Source organism: Hyperolius riggenbachi, chromosome 1 (assembly GCF_040937935.1).
Source record: "Hyperolius riggenbachi isolate aHypRig1 chromosome 1, aHypRig1.pri, whole genome shotgun sequence".
NCBI classification, from domain to species: Eukaryota; Metazoa; Chordata; class Amphibia; order Anura; family Hyperoliidae; genus Hyperolius; species Hyperolius riggenbachi.
The window spans coordinates 186396502-186412249 of NC_090646.1; the positions used below are offsets into that span (position 1 = coordinate 186396502).

Genomic DNA, 15748 nt, shown 5'->3' on the forward strand with positions numbered 1-15748 from the left:
TCCGGAGGTGCTGGTTCCTTGTAGAGACCTAGTTTTTTCTGTGATTGAAAGTAGCGATGACATGCTATTTTTCTAACATTCTTAAATAATTCTATCTCAAAATCAACTTCCTGAAATTGACTGCTAGGACAAAAACTTAATCCCTTCCTCAAGAGTGATATACATGATTCATCAAGCTCCAATTTTGACAGGTTGATAATATCTAGGCTTTGTCGTTTCTGTTCCTCTGGGAGCGTCTCAGCTCCTTCTGTTCCCATGTTATCTGGTGCTTCTTGAGAATGCCTTTCCCTTTTCTTACATCTGTGAGATCTTTTGCGCCGCCTACTGCGCCTAGTTCGTCTTCTTCTCCTAAAGGGATATCCTCCTCAGAGAACAGTTCCTCATCAAAACTGGTATTAGGGCTGCTGGGCCATGTCGATTGTGGAGAGCTATCTCCCGATCCTTCTGTTGGCGTCTTAGGTGGTTTCGGATTTTTGGGTTTTTTCGGTCTTGGTTTCCCTTTGGGTGGGTTACGTGGTTTGCCTTTTGGGTGGAATCCCCCACCCCCTCTTGGTCTATATAAGGTGAGCGACGGCTTACGGACATTGGATACAGGTGAACCAATGTAGAGGATATGCTGCCATTGGAGAGTGGGGGAACTTAGGGGTGTGGCTTCTGGTATATATGAGCGTGGATGTGGTCAAGGGGTTATACGGTCTCGAGAAAGCCCTCATTGAGGGGCAAAACGATCGTCGACCAGCCTCCGCACCACCTTCACTACCTCTTGTTGATAAGTATTGCCTTTTGATGTCTTTTACCTATGGGAATTTTTTACTGAAAGAATGGTATTAAAGTTTTGGATGTTTTATTGAATACTGGAATGGCGAAGTTGCTCCTGGATTACCTCTTTCTCAGTTGCTACCATTAATGAAAGCCATGGCCCTACTTCTCTTCACAGAAACAAGCACATATCTTTGACCAAGTCAGATCCTTGTGTTTATGGGGAAGTCAAGGAATAGAAGACCTTGAAATACCTACACCCCCAACAGCCCCTTGTCTAGGCTAACCTTCAGTTTTGTTGAAGGAAAAGGCCAAAGCATAATGTGAAAGAATTATACTAGACTTTGATTTTACCTATTGACTTAGTCTCCTTTCTGGATGGTTCATTGCTTTTCTAAATTAGAGCACTGAAAAGGTTTCCATTTTGGGAGATTAAGTTGGAATTTGTGTGTAAGTTGAGCCTTGCACTATACATAATGAAACGTGGAAAATGATTCACTTTTAGCCAACTCTGAATTTGGACTTATAAACTATTTGGACGTATAAACTATGCTTTTTGGTGTTTTTCAATGTGCTTTTAAACTGCTTATAACAGTTTGTACAATACTGTAACATTTATCAACAAAAATATGTAATAAAATCACATTTTGGTACATTGCCGCAATGCATTGTAGATGAGACCGCTCAGGTGCATTTGAAATGCAGACTTTAAGCTTTAATTCAGTGGGGTGAACAAAACAATTGCATAAAAATGTGATGCAACTAAAGCGTTTTTTTTTAGCAAGCTCCCTTCATTTTAGGAGCTCAAAAGTAATTGAATAATTGACTTGAAGGCTATTTCATAAGCAGGTGTGGGAGAGTCCATTATGCCACGGCGTCCTCCGTGTCCTCCAAAGTTATACAGGTACATAACTTTTTTTTTTTATAAACATTTGGCCTCGGAAGTCCTTTAAAAAACGTAAAGGACTTCTGACGCAAGAAACATTAAACAACTCTTACTGACCTGGGGCTTTTTTCAGCTCCTAAAAGTAGTCTGTCCCTCGCCACAGCCCAGTCCTCCGCGTTGTCCTGCTGGCCGTTGGTAAAGATCGCGACCCACCGGCGTGGTCACAATCTTTACCGCCGGCCAGCACGACAACGCGTAGGACCGAGGCCATGGCAAGAGACTGAGACTGCTCCTAGGAGCTGGAAGAAGCCCAAGGTGAGTAAAATCTCAGATTTCTTGCATCAGAAATCCTGTTGCCTCACATTTTTATGCAATAGTTTTGTTCACCCCACTGCATCAAAGCTGAAAGTTTGTACTTCAAATGCATCTAAAATGTTTCATTTAAAATTCATTGTGGTAATGTACAGAACCAAAATTGGAAAAAAATTGTCCAAATATTTATGAACCTAACTGTGTGTTTGTATGTATATTGCATATATAATATTCATATCTGTTTCTGGTTTGTGAAACATGGATGTGGAAGCCTTGATCTTGCAATCTTTACACTCCAGTTTTCATACTGAGCTTAACCTCTCTGCTTGAAAGACAAATTTGTAAGCCTTTGTTTCATACTAACTTCAGAGGCCTGATTACAGAGACATTTTTTATAAACCTTGACCCAGAGGTCACCAAACAGTAACAAGGGTGTTCAGTTACACTGCCTGTGTCTGTACTGTTGTGGTTTCCTATTGTGAAGGGGTGAGCTGCCTTGACCTGACCTGCACTGTTGCTGCTTTGAATTTGGCCATTGATTAATGCTTCATGTTGCATAATTTACATAGATAAGAGTATGATGATCAAGGAAATCAGAAGCATAAGATTTATACGTTCTTGTACATACATTACCAGTCCCCAAACACACAGCCTCCACATATTATCCCCAATTAGTTTATTTAAAGGAAAATGTTGCTTCTTAAAAAGCAAACCCCTCGTTTCTTCTCTATACATTGCAAAGATAAAGAACTATTATTTTTCCTTATTTTTTGGGGAGGGGGGGGGGGGGGTTAGAGTAGATATACCTTCATTCTGTGTGGTTCCTAACCAAAAACAAGACTGGTATTTTAACCACTTCACCTCCAATAGTTTTTCTCCCTAAAAAAAACAACATAGCAATTTTCACCTGACAGCACTCCTTCCATTCATTTGCCTATAACTTTATTACTACTTATCACAACAAAACAATCTATATCTTTTTTTGCTACCAATCAGGCTGTCTTTTGGGGGTACTTTTTGCTAATAATGTATTCTAAATGTGTTATTGGGAAGTGTGGGAGGTAAGGGGTTAATTTTAAATGTAGTGTTACTACACAAATAGGAAGTAATGCATGGGCATGTAAGTACTGACTTTTGTGAATGGATGGCGCCGGTTATTCACACAGGGACTTAGAACAATGAATGGGAACTGTTCCCATTCATTGATCTCCCGACTAATGATCAGCGGTGGTAACGAGCGCGGGTTTGCTCGGCGGGGAGGGACGTAGTAGCTACGTCCCTGCAAGGAGATATGGAGTTTTGCAGGGATGTAGTTACTCGTCCCGGGGGAGGGAAGTCGTTAAATGTACTTTAGTCACTTAACAAGGTGGTCATACAGTTTAAGACATTTTAATATATTTTAACCACTTCACCCCAAAGCGGTTTTTATCCTAACGCACAAGATCGATTTTCACCTTTCAGTGCTCAACCCTTTCATTTGCCGATAGCTTAATCACTACTAATCACAATGAAATTAGCTATATCTTGTTTTTTTTCACCACCAATTGGGCTTTTTGAGGTTGATAATTGTTTTCAGTAATTACGTTATTTTCTATGCATTTTAAAGGGAAAAAGAAGGGAAAAATGAAAAAATACTTTCTCCAATTTCATCCCGTACAGTTTTAATATAAACACTGCTACTGTGCATAACACCCACACATGTTATCTGCCTATTTGTCCTGGACTGGTTATTACAAGATTTTAAGTATGCCCCTAGTACAAAGTATGGTGACAGCATAGTTTTTGGAAATAAAGGTGTATTTTTTCTATGGTGGTTTTTATTTCCACCAACCGTGCTTGGTGAAATAAACGAATTCTGATTCTGATTCTGATTCTGATTCATGTGCACACGCAAAAACGTCCTGTAGACGTTAAGAGGGTCTAGCAGGGCGTTTTTATAAGTCAGCTTGTTATTAAGTGGTTAAACCTCAGATCTGATGAAAAGTGAAATCTTCAGTTGTTAATTGCTTGAACGTTGATCTTTTCTTGTGACAAGTACCTGAGGGGTGGGGTACAGCAACAATCTGTATTATGTGATTAAGGTTTTCAGTAGCTTGTATTGAATTTGCTGTATCAATATTCTGAGATTTCTGCTGAAATCTTATTTGGTATTATATGGTGGTGCTGCCCCCTTACACTACCACACATTACACATGATTTCTGCAGAATTCTTATATTGATTGTGATATCACTGCTGCTAGTTCTGTTTTGCGCAGTTCAGTACAAAGCTTAAAGAAACCCTAATTGCCTAATTCCAATGACTGCTTCCCGACCCCCCCCCCCCCAATCCTGGGTACTTGTCAGAAGATAAGGAATAGACATGTCAGGTGACAGTTCAGTGCCCAATGCTGTGTAGGGACATGATGCTGGAGTGCTAGTGCTGGCTTCTGTTGCAGTGGAGGGGAGCAAGAGCACAATGAGCTGCGCATGTCAGAGTGGAAAGAAAAAAAGAGGGAGAAGTGTCTGGCTTCATTCAGTTGAAATGATCCAGCAGACTGGATCTAGCTGAAGTGTTAAGGAGGGTCGGGGGCTGCTGTACACACAAGATTCTAAGATTCTTGGCAGAGATGGCCCCAAATAACTTCTATGTGTATATAGCACTTTATTCGACTGTATATGATTATTCTCACTCAGAATAGCCTACTTGCATTTGCTAAATGTGGCTGTTCTGTTTGTGGAATAGGCTAAGTAGCTCACCATTGACTATGTCACCCTGAAAGAGGAATATTGTATACATGTGTATTGAACAGAGCATCATCCGGCTCTTTCTACTGTTGAAAATTGACACCAGTTAGGTATTTGTTCTTTGAATTTTTCTTCAGGAAAAGACAGTCTCATCTTTATAACGCCTTTTTTAAGAATCTTATTTTTTTCTCATCTTGTGGCAGAGTAAAAATGTACTAAAGGAAGTTATGAATCAAATTTGTAAAGCAGCAGTTTACTGCTTGTAAATCAGTCCAGAAAGAATTTAAGGAGTGTTTATAGTTTAAAACCAGGTATACACTACTCAGTGTATGCACAACATTAACCACTTAACAAGTTCTGCCACACTTTTCTACATCCCTGTTTATAAACACCTGTAAACACATGTAAACACTTGGTTCTATTTTCTGTTTTTAGGAAACAGTATAGCACCATCTTGTGGCCAAAAATTAAAACTACGCCCAAATACACCATTATACACTTACCATAGAAAAATTAAATACATTTTCATTTATTTTTTAACTCCTTCACCGCAACCCAAAATAAAATATTATCGCCATACATTGTTCTAGGGACACAGTTTATACATTGTAATAATTGGGACAAATGGGCAAATTGTCTTATCTACAATAGCACATTTTATTTTTAAACTACAATGGCTGAAAGCTGAGAAATGGTGAATTTTTTCACTTTTTTCCTCTTCTTCCTTGTGAAATGCATATAAAATAATATAATTCTTAGCATAAAGTACTGCTGAAAGAAAGCCTAGTTTGTCCCATATATATATATATATATATATATATATATATATATATATATATATATATATATATATATATATATATATATATATATATATATATATATATATATATATATATATATATATATATATATATATATATATATATATATATATAATTTAATTGTGATAATTGGCGATAGCTATTACTGAATGAATGGAAAGAGCTTTTGAAGGGGAAAAAAACGTGGTAGAGAAGTGGTTAAAACTTGATCTCGGCATATTGATCATCTTACCACCTTGCACCACCAACTCCACATACATCAAATTTCAAGTGCTGCATTTAAGCAGTCCGTTTTCAAGTTTAATACAATTACTTTAAAATTTGAATTATTTGTGTTTAACCATCTTCTAATCTATTGTTTATGATTAACTCACATTTACAAGAATATATTGTTTGTCTGTGTTTTTGGGTTAACGCATTCCTTCTAGCTGAGGCATTGGTAGAAGAAGAAAACCAAACACCTTTACAAACAAAATGACAATGAGCTGTTTAAAGCAAATAGCATTTAAGTAACTAGTTAAGTATTTTGTTGGGTAGATACTTTTCATATATACAAGGATTTAATGGACATTTTCCATTTGTGTAGATTGCTGAGCCAAACCATGAAAGATCACCTTGTGAGAGTAGCAAATGAAGCTGAATTTATCCTGAGCAGACAGCGGGCAGAGGAAATACACAGACATGCAGAGTTTGAGGTACGTTTAACTCCGCCTATTGTATACTTTAACTTTGTAAATCAGTTATTTTTTTTGTCTTGTTTTATTTCCTGTTCCTGTATTTCATTCACTGTTTAATGAATTACTGATGTTTGATTTATTTGAGAAGATGCAATGCACATATTCAGACTTCCATCTCTCCATGCAGTGGCAGCACCATATGTTCTTTAAGCCGCCTGCCTAATATTGTGTAGTTCCCCCTTGTTCCACTAAAGCAGCACTAACCTGTGGAGGGGCGCACTTCACAAGTCCGCAGAAGACCACCTTGGGCACCAGCAATTCTTATAAATTGCAAAGTGGGACTTCCCTTCATCAGTTGTGGTGTTCCAGCATTTCCTTCAGATTTATTACTGGATAGAGACCTAGTCAGATAAAAAATCCTCCATGATTGCTCTTCGTCCAATTGTAATGCCTACATGCCCATTGTAGGTGTAAAAGAAATCAGACAGTGAAGAGCATGAACCTGTGCTGTACACATGGCCATAAGAAATGGGGAGTTTGCCATGGTGCTTGCACTTATGGTGTCTGTTGTTTCCATTGAAATGGTAGGCCGTAGCTGACATATGTATGCAGACATAATTTATTATCTTTGAACATGTGCATATTCTCCATCACATGTTGTGATTGGTCATATCTGGGTAGGGGACAGATTATTGTTCATGCAAATTTAAAAGCACAAGGTTTTTCCTCTTCTTGCCTATATCTCCAAAAGCTGCAAGATGGTGTTCTTCTTACGTGAATCCAGCTGTTAGCTGTTTGTGGCTGCCACCCTTATCGCTCACCGGCCAGGGCAACCTACAATACAAATTTAATTCCAGTTTGCTGTGAGCACTTTCATACAATAAGGTATACAGCACAGGTTGGTGCTCTCCATTTCCTCTCTTTTTGTGCAGGGGATGGCACACTACCTTCCCAGCCCGACTGTTTCTGGTTGAAACATTGTCAGTTTGAGACTGATCAATAAAAGCTTCATGGGTATGACACACTCTGGAGACTGTTAAAATTTCACAGCAGTGGTTGTTTGACTGTGGAGATGCAGTAGAGACGCATGGGCTAAAAGATAAATGCCCGGTTTTCCAAGAAATCATACTGTGCACAGTAGGTCCAGTAAACAGTACTGGAAGTACATATGGGAGAAAGAAGACCCATACCACCAATGTAAAGTGATTGCAAGCTTAAAAGATGATTACCAAGCTCCCACTGTAAAGCTGCATTTTGATACCCCTCTTGATGCAATCTCCACATGCCTTAAGAGAGTATACTTTTGCCTCAGGATTGATGCAGTCTCTCTTGTATAATAGATTGTCTTTTCCCTTGGTGTCCACAAAAACCCCACCTATTCCTTCAAAGAATCTTGATTAACCCCCTGAGGACTGCACATCGTGAAATGCTGTACTTGTTGCCACTTAAAACAAGATTTCACGCCAATGTCTGATGCTGGTAAACCCCCCTATAAAAGCACCCAGAAGTTTGTCTCCAAAAAAATAAATAAATCAATAAATAAAAAAAATAAAAATATATATATTCAATGTATCCTAACTTAATAACGTTGTTGCTAAATAAATGGGACTAAAAAAAAAAAAAGGGATGTTGCCAAAACTTAAAAACTGCTCTAGTACATAAGGGAAAAAATAAGGGGAAAAACAGTATGTGCCAGAGCCGTGCTGCCCAAAAGGGTTAATTTTGAATAGAAAGTAGAAAGTCAAAGATGTGTAAGAAGAATATGGTTTGCAACGGCTCAAGTGTGTGTGCGATCAACAAGGCAAAAATGTAGTGGCAAAGAATTTAGCAGTTGTGCCATGTTCAGTGCAGCAGTGCTGCAGGCACAAGTTTTTGTTCTTTTCACCAAGATTTCTGAAAGGGTGTAGAAAAGGAGTCTTAGGATAAATACACTATTTACCCACAGTCCACGCTTAGTTGGGCTGCACAGAGTGCTTTGGTGGACCATTGAGCCTGTTATAGATGCCATTGATACTATGTTAGAAAACCCTTGTACAATTAGTAATTATTTAACACAGGATCTAGTTACTGCCAGGTTGTTATACTATTTCATTTTTCCTTGTGTATAATTATGCCTCTCTGTGTACTTTCCTCCTTTGTAAAGTACCATTTTGTGCCATACTAAAAATATGATTTACAATGCCCACCTCTTATAGCCAGTTGATAGAAGCTGTGCCGAGCAGAAAAGTTCTATGCATGATTTCTCTACAATAATTAAATGTAACATTTGCAAGGTGCGTGAAATTTGCCCTTTTTTCCTCTGCAGTTAAGTTTGTCATGCGTAAAATTCAAGGATTCTCTTCAATGTTAATCTTATTCCATTCTGTTTTATATTCCGTTCTTGCAGTGTGGTAAATACAGGCTAGATTCTTTTCATGCTGATCTATGGACCTTAGGTTACTTTGTTTTTCATGAATTCAGCTTTGTCTTAGGAAACAATAAATCAAAAATAAAACATCCAGTAACCTTTTAAGCCTATAAAAATGCACATTTGTACGAAGGGAATATCAGAGGACACCAAGCTATTCCACATAAATATACCTTCCTGGTGGAGTGGATGTGCTTTGTATACATAAATGTGTGCTTTTAGCTTGTGTATCCCTAGAAAATAGAACCTGCTTGCAAACATTATGCATCCAAATGACCACACTAACAAGACAAAAGACTTCAGGCTTTATAGAGGAAAGGATTATGCCTAGTGTAGAAAAGAATCTTAGTGTAGTTGAGATTACGGTGTATAGAAGAGCTATTTCTTTTAACCCATTAAAGCAAATGTAAATATTAAAAAGGCCATGTTCTTTTTAAAGTATTTAAGGTATACGTGTTGAAGCAATCATATTAATGTAAATAGATTTGTGCCTATCAATGGATGATTGTGGCCCTAAATAATTGAGAAAAACGTTATTTAAAACCGTAAAGTGTATATTTTTAAACTAGCCTGCTTTAATTTTGTATCTGTACAAAAACATTTTTTAATTAATTTTTTACCAATAATCATAACCCAGTGTTCTCCCCAGGCTCTTTTAGCCGCGTGTTCCACCTGGCTAATTTTGGTGAGCACCCGGCTGTCATCGGCCCACCTCCTCCTATGCTGTAAGCAGAGTTGCACCGGCCCTGCATTCCCCTTTCGCACCCCACCCGGCTACTTTTTCATGCCACCCGGCGGGAGAATACTGCATAACCACTTCATGTCATGGGCTTTAGAGAAAAAATGCAAGCATTCCCTCGGTGTAGGTGCAATTTGGCAGTATAGCTGAAATTATGTAAACCTCTTATTTGCCCTACAGGTGTACAAATTGCCATTTTCCAGGAAGTGGTTACTAAACAGATCGTTAACAGAATGTGATGATTGCAATATATAAATTGTACTGCTCTGTGTGCTATGTGTGCTGCCCAACATTCTGGAATAGGGATAAGCATACAAACTCATGGGTGTTCTGGAGTAATTAGATTTAACTTGCATTTGTACTGTGGACAACGGGGGTTGTTAACTCACCCTTGTCGCTGCCTCTGTGCACTGCTGTCCATGTAACGTTTCATCTCTCAGTATCAAAGAGATGGAACATGCTGTGCACAAAGGCTGCAACAAAGGGGAGTTAACCCCACCGCCGTGGTCCACATAAGAACAAATTACAAATTTGAGTTCAGGTTGCAACAGTACTGTTGATTATCCCTATTCTGAAAGGGTTAGTGCATTTATCATTATGCAGGGGTGTCACCCAAGGGAAGAAACTGCTGCTGGCACTTGCTGTTATAGAGCTACTGCATGGTGGTAAGGCAGCAGTTAATGAGCCTTTCTACTGATCACATAATGCATTGCAGTTTCACTTTCTGCCATTCTGTGTGTAAGAAATGCCAGTTGTTCGTGGCGTGATAACTGATTCAATCAATGCATTAGAAACTTAACATAACATTTCTGGGGTTAACGCCCCCCGCCCATCCCCCCCCCCCCCTTTTTGCTGCTGCTTTAAGTTAACATTCTGTACGGGGGCTTCTTGATAATGGAATAGCGTTGGCTTTTATTTTCCTCTTGCAGCTGCTTTAAGTTTATATCCTCTACTGGGGCTTCATGATAGTAGAATAGTGTTGGATTTTGTTTTTAGATGCTGAGAGATTATAGACCAAATAAAGTTTGATTGAGTTACCTGGATAGGTCTTGTGAGCATTTGGCTCCAAATGGTTGCGGTTGTGCAAAAACCATGGATGGCAGTTTATTTAAATGGGTCATGAGGAGATACAGTCCTTGGTGTAGAGTGAGAGCACACAGCCCTGAGACACTCAGTAGGGAGAACAATGCTCTCAGGTGAAGCAATCTGCCTGGCTGATTGCTGACCAAGCAGCTGAGGGGGAAGGCAGAGGCTGCGGTACACACTCTGGATTCTCAGCAGAGGCAGTTGTTAGGCGGAGTTTCATCTAGCGTGCATACACAGCTTTACATAGCAGGTTTTATTTTGATGCTGTTCTATATTTGAGTAGGATGGGATGAGTGGATGGTTTCAGTTAAAGGCAACCCGAGATAATAGTGATCTAGAAGCTGCTGTATTTCCTTTTTAAACAATGCACATTGCCTGGCTGCCCTGCTAATCATCTGCCTCTAATGCTGGGTACACACAATGCAATTTTTTGACAGATTTATTATTTCCAACATGTCCGATTGATTTTCCATAGAAGTGAATAGAAAGTCTATCAGAAAATCGGTCGGAAATCAGATCCAACTTATTGGAAATAATTGATCTGACAGTAATTCTGTCCAAAAATTGCATTGTGTACCTAGCATAATACCAGGGGCATTGCTAGCCCCAAAGATCAGTGGCACGTGCCCCGAATCTATTCTGGGGTGCCCCGGAATAGATTGTCCCGGATTCTGCAGACATGTCCTCTTCCGGACTTTTCTCTTCACCACAACACCCAGCGTGTCCAATAGAGGCACCACTGCACCCAGCATGGCACCACACAGGGCATCTATGTGAGCCTACAAGGTGCTGTGGTGCCATGCTGGGTGCTGTGATGCCTTTATGGGGGCATGCAGGGAGCTGTGGTTCTACTATGGGGGCATACTGGGAGTTGTACCTTAATGGTAAGCCCATGGGAGTATGTGAGGGGGTCCAATAAAAGGTCAGGGAATGCTATGGGGGGGGGGGGACTGTCTATTAAAACCACCAAGATGGCTGCTAACGCCGTGGATGGCGGCGATCGGCTTGTACACGCAGCTAGCAAAGTGCTAGCTGCGTGCAACAAAGCAAAAAGCATGCAAATCGGCCCACCAGAGGCTGAGAAATTCTCCGCGGCGGCTTAGCCCGAGCTCAGCTCGGGCTAACTACTGAGGAGGTTAAGTGATATGCTGCATTTTAGGGGTTTTTTGTGTTAATGGAGAGGGGGCTTCAGCCAACATTTTGCTGGGCAGGCCTACTTAGACTGCTGTTAAGTTCATGTAAATTTGGCTCCCCCCATAACTCCACTTACATTGTAGTGCATGGACACACCCATGCCCCAAATCTCTTAGGATCCTAGCAACGCCCCTGCGTAATACTTTTAGCCATAGACCATGAACAAGCTTGAGAATGAGATGTTCTGACTGAAGTCTGACTGAATTAGCATGCTTGTTTCAGGTGTGTGATTCAGACACTACTGTAGCCAAAGAGAGCAGGACTGCTAGGCAACTTGTATTATTTGTGAATTTTGGACCACTTGTTCTTGCATATTCTCTCCAGTTCAGTAAGGTTTCAAGGCATATGTTTGACAACTTGAACCTTCAGTTCGCTTCAGTTTTTTGGTGTTTTTTTAGTTTTAGGCTACTTACACACCAAGACGTTGCGTTTTAGGGGACGTTATGGTCGCATAACGTGGTGTTGAAGTTGGACGTCAGATTAAGCTGCGTTCTGCCTCTCTCAAAGCAGCCGCTCCAGGATAGTGATAGGAAGTCCGGATCTTTTTAAGGATTCGGATCATTTGAATCGGATCATTGAAAAGATCCGGATCTTTGAACTGAATCATTTGAATCATTTTACTAGGGAAGCAGACTGGGTGAAATGACTAGCAGGACAGGACTTTCCCTGCACTGTACATTCTGTATGTTCCTGTTTCTTCCAGACAGACATCCACTGTGAACCGAATCTTTCATTGTGATGATCCGGATGATTCGACTCACAAAAAAGATCCGGATCAAATGAATGATCCGTTCATGATCCGGACAACACTACAGTCCTACCACGAGTCTCTGCAGTGCAATGAATATTAATTAGCCATGTGGCTGGCCGCGGAGGAGGAGGGGAGACCTCCTCCTCCAACATTACTGAGCATGTGCAAGCTGTCTAACGTGGCTTATCCCAGTAAAACGTACAGCATGCAGCACTTTGTTTAAACGTGCTGCGTTACTATCTAACGCAACGTGTGCACTGTGAACAGCACAATTGATTTTACAGTGCTGTGAGTTAGGCTGCGTTACTGGCTGCTGTAACGTGGGACTTTAACGTCCCACTGTGAAACCAGCCTTAAAGGGACACTTAAGTCAAACAAAAAAATGAGTTTTACTCACCTAGGGCTTCCAATAGCCCCCTGCAGCTGTCCGGTGCCCTTGCTGTCTCCCTCCGATCCGCCTGGCCCCGCCGGCAGCCACTTCCTGTTTCGGTGACAGGAGCTGACAGGCTGGGGACGCGAGTGATTCTTCGCGTTCCCAGACACATTAGCACCCTCTATGCTGCTATATGGTATATGATATATGCTATGGCAGCATAGATGGCGCTATTGTGGCCAGGAACGCGAAGAATCACTCGCATCCCCAGCCTGTCAGCTCCTGTCACCGAAACAGGAAGTGGCTGCCGGCGGGGCCAGGAGGATCGGAGGGAGACAGCGAGGGAACCGGACAGCTGCAGGGGGTTATTGGAAGCCCCAGGTGAGTAAAACTCATTTTTTTTTTGTTTGACTTTAGTGTCCCTTTAAGGTCTAGACTGGCTAGGCTACTCCAAGACCTTCATGTTCTTTATCTTGAGTCACGCCTTTGTAGTCTTAGCTGTGTGTTTTAAGTTATTGTAATGCTGGAAGACCCATCCAGGCCCATATTTGGTGTTCTGCCTTGGGGTGGTGGTTCTATCCAAAACTTTAAGGTTCATTTCCCCTTCAATGTGGTGTTCTGCAGCGGTCATGTACCCTTAAAGGGGAACAAAACCGCTGCAAAGGAAAGTGTTTCCACTTCCATGCTTGACTGTGGGAATGGTGTTCGAGTTATGCTCAGTATTTTTTTTTTCCTCCAAATACTGCTGTACCAGTTGATTCCAAAGAACTTTGTTTCGGTATCTGACCTTTTTTCCAAGCCTTCTTTAAGTTACTTTTCACTGGCAAACTTAAGACTGGCCTTTTCATGTGCCGTCTTAAAGGGGAACTTCAGCCTAATCAAACATACTGTCATTAAGTTACATTAGTTATGTTAATTAGAATAGATAGGTAATATAATCTCTTACCCACCCTGTTTTAAAAGAATAGGCAAATGTTTGTGATTCATGGGGGCTGCCATCTTTGTCATGGGGGCAGCCATCTTTTTGGTTGAAAGGAGGTGACGGAGCAGGAGACACAGTTCCAACTGTCCTGTGTCCTTATTACCCCTCCCAGCTGCACACGCTAGGCTTCAAATGTCAAATTCAAAATGTGAGAAAAAAAATTTGCACCAAAACAGCAAAACGAGAGCAACAACATCAGAAATCCCATCATGCTTTGCACAGCATCAGGGGAAAAATGCCCGGGCAGTTTTCTTCTGTGCAGCTAAAAATGAGGCTTGTATAAGAGAAACAAAGTTCTGATGCTGTGAAACTGTTAAAGAAACACCAAGCCTTTTCAGTGCTGCTGAGTAGATTTATAGTCCGGAGGTTCACTTTAAGCAGGGACACTTTCTGGGTGCTGCAATCCATTATGGCATAGTGTTGTTAATGGTGTTGTGGTGACTGTGGTCCAAAATTTCTTTAAATCATTAACAGGCTTCTCCCATGTAGTTGTAGGCTTAGCCCTCCCTATTCTCATGATCATCCACTCCCTATGACTCATGATCCTGCATGGAGCTACAAAACAAACGTAAATGATGGTCATTTTATATTTCTTCCATTTCTGAATAGTTGCACCAACAATTGACAACGTCTAAGCAAGCTTATTGTTAATGGTCTTGAAATCCATTACAGCATTGTGCAGATCTACAGTCTTGTCCAGTATGCCCTTCGACAACTCTTTGTTCTGGCCAATGATGATGGAGAGGTTGTAATGGAAGGAACGGATTCTGTGGATAGGTGTGCTTTATGCACATAATCAGTTGAAATTAGGAGCATCTGTAATTGATTGCAATCTGTGTGCCATATGGGCACATCACCATTCTGTGTTAGGGCTCAAACCCAATAGCAGCCTATTCTAAAGGTGGGTACACACATCAGATAAGTCTTTAGAAAATGAAAGATCACAGACCAATTTTACCCCCTTTCATGTAGTATGAGAGCCATACCTCCACAGTCTATCAGATCCACCAGGATGGATCTTTGGACCTGCAGATGAATGTCCATTAAACAAGTTGTGTATGAGATCTGCAGATATCATAGACTATGAATGCATTTTGCAGATACCGATCTTTTGCAGATACCGATCTTTTGCAGATACCGATCTTTTGCAGATACCGATCTTTTGCAGATACCGATCTTTTGCAGATACCGATCTTTTGCAGATACCGATCTTTTGCCGATACCGATCTTTTGCCGATACCGATCTTTTGCCGATACCGATCTTTTGCAGATACCGATCTTTTGCAGATACCGATCTTTTGCAGATACCAATCTTTTGCAGATACCAATCTTTTGCAGATACCAATCTTTTGCAGATACCAATCTTTTGCAGATACCAATCTTTTGCAGATACCAATCTTTTGCAGATACCAATCTTTTGCAGATACCAATCTTTTGCAGATACCAATCTTTTGCAGATACCAATCTTTTGCAGATACCAATCTTTTGCAGATACCAATCTTTTGCAGATACCAATCTTTTGCAGATACCAATCTTTTGCAGATACCAATCTTTTGCAGATACCAATCTTTTGCAGATACCAATCTTTTGCAGATACCAATCTTTTGCAGATACCAATCTTTTGCAGATACCAATCTTTTGCAGATACCAATCTTTTGCAGATACCAATCTTTTGCAGATACCAATCTTTTGCAGATACCAATCTTTTGCAGATACCAATCTTTTGCAGATACCAATCATTTGCAGATACCAATCATTTGCATTTTTATCTGATGGGGAGTTCAGCTCCATAGAAAAGACTGTGTAGAGTATGGCTCTCATACAACATGGAAGGTGGTAAAATTGGTCTGTGATCTTGCCTTTTCCAAAGACTTTTATCTGATGTGTGTACCCACCTTTAGTGCTAGTGATTTGAAAAGCTCTTGCTTATTCAATGCTATGCGTGATTTTTATAAGATCACAAGTGGGATCACACCCCATAGCATTACAAATTAGCAAGAGCTTTTCAAATCAAAAGCGTTTAGAAATGGCCTA

The 15748-nt window shown here is 40.5% G+C and overlaps 1 protein-coding gene across 2 annotated transcripts in view; it reads left to right on the plus strand.

Moving 5' to 3' along the window:
- LRBA (LPS responsive beige-like anchor protein) overlaps positions 1–15748 on the plus strand; it is a 677685-nt gene that overhangs the window by 156060 nt on the left and 505877 nt on the right. For both annotated transcript variants that reach the window (XM_068279131.1, XM_068279139.1), the window contains exon 17: positions 6092–6200. In XM_068279131.1, coding sequence (XP_068135232.1) covers positions 6092–6200 — 109 coding nt within the window. The remainder of the gene's footprint in view (positions 1–6091; positions 6201–15748) is intronic.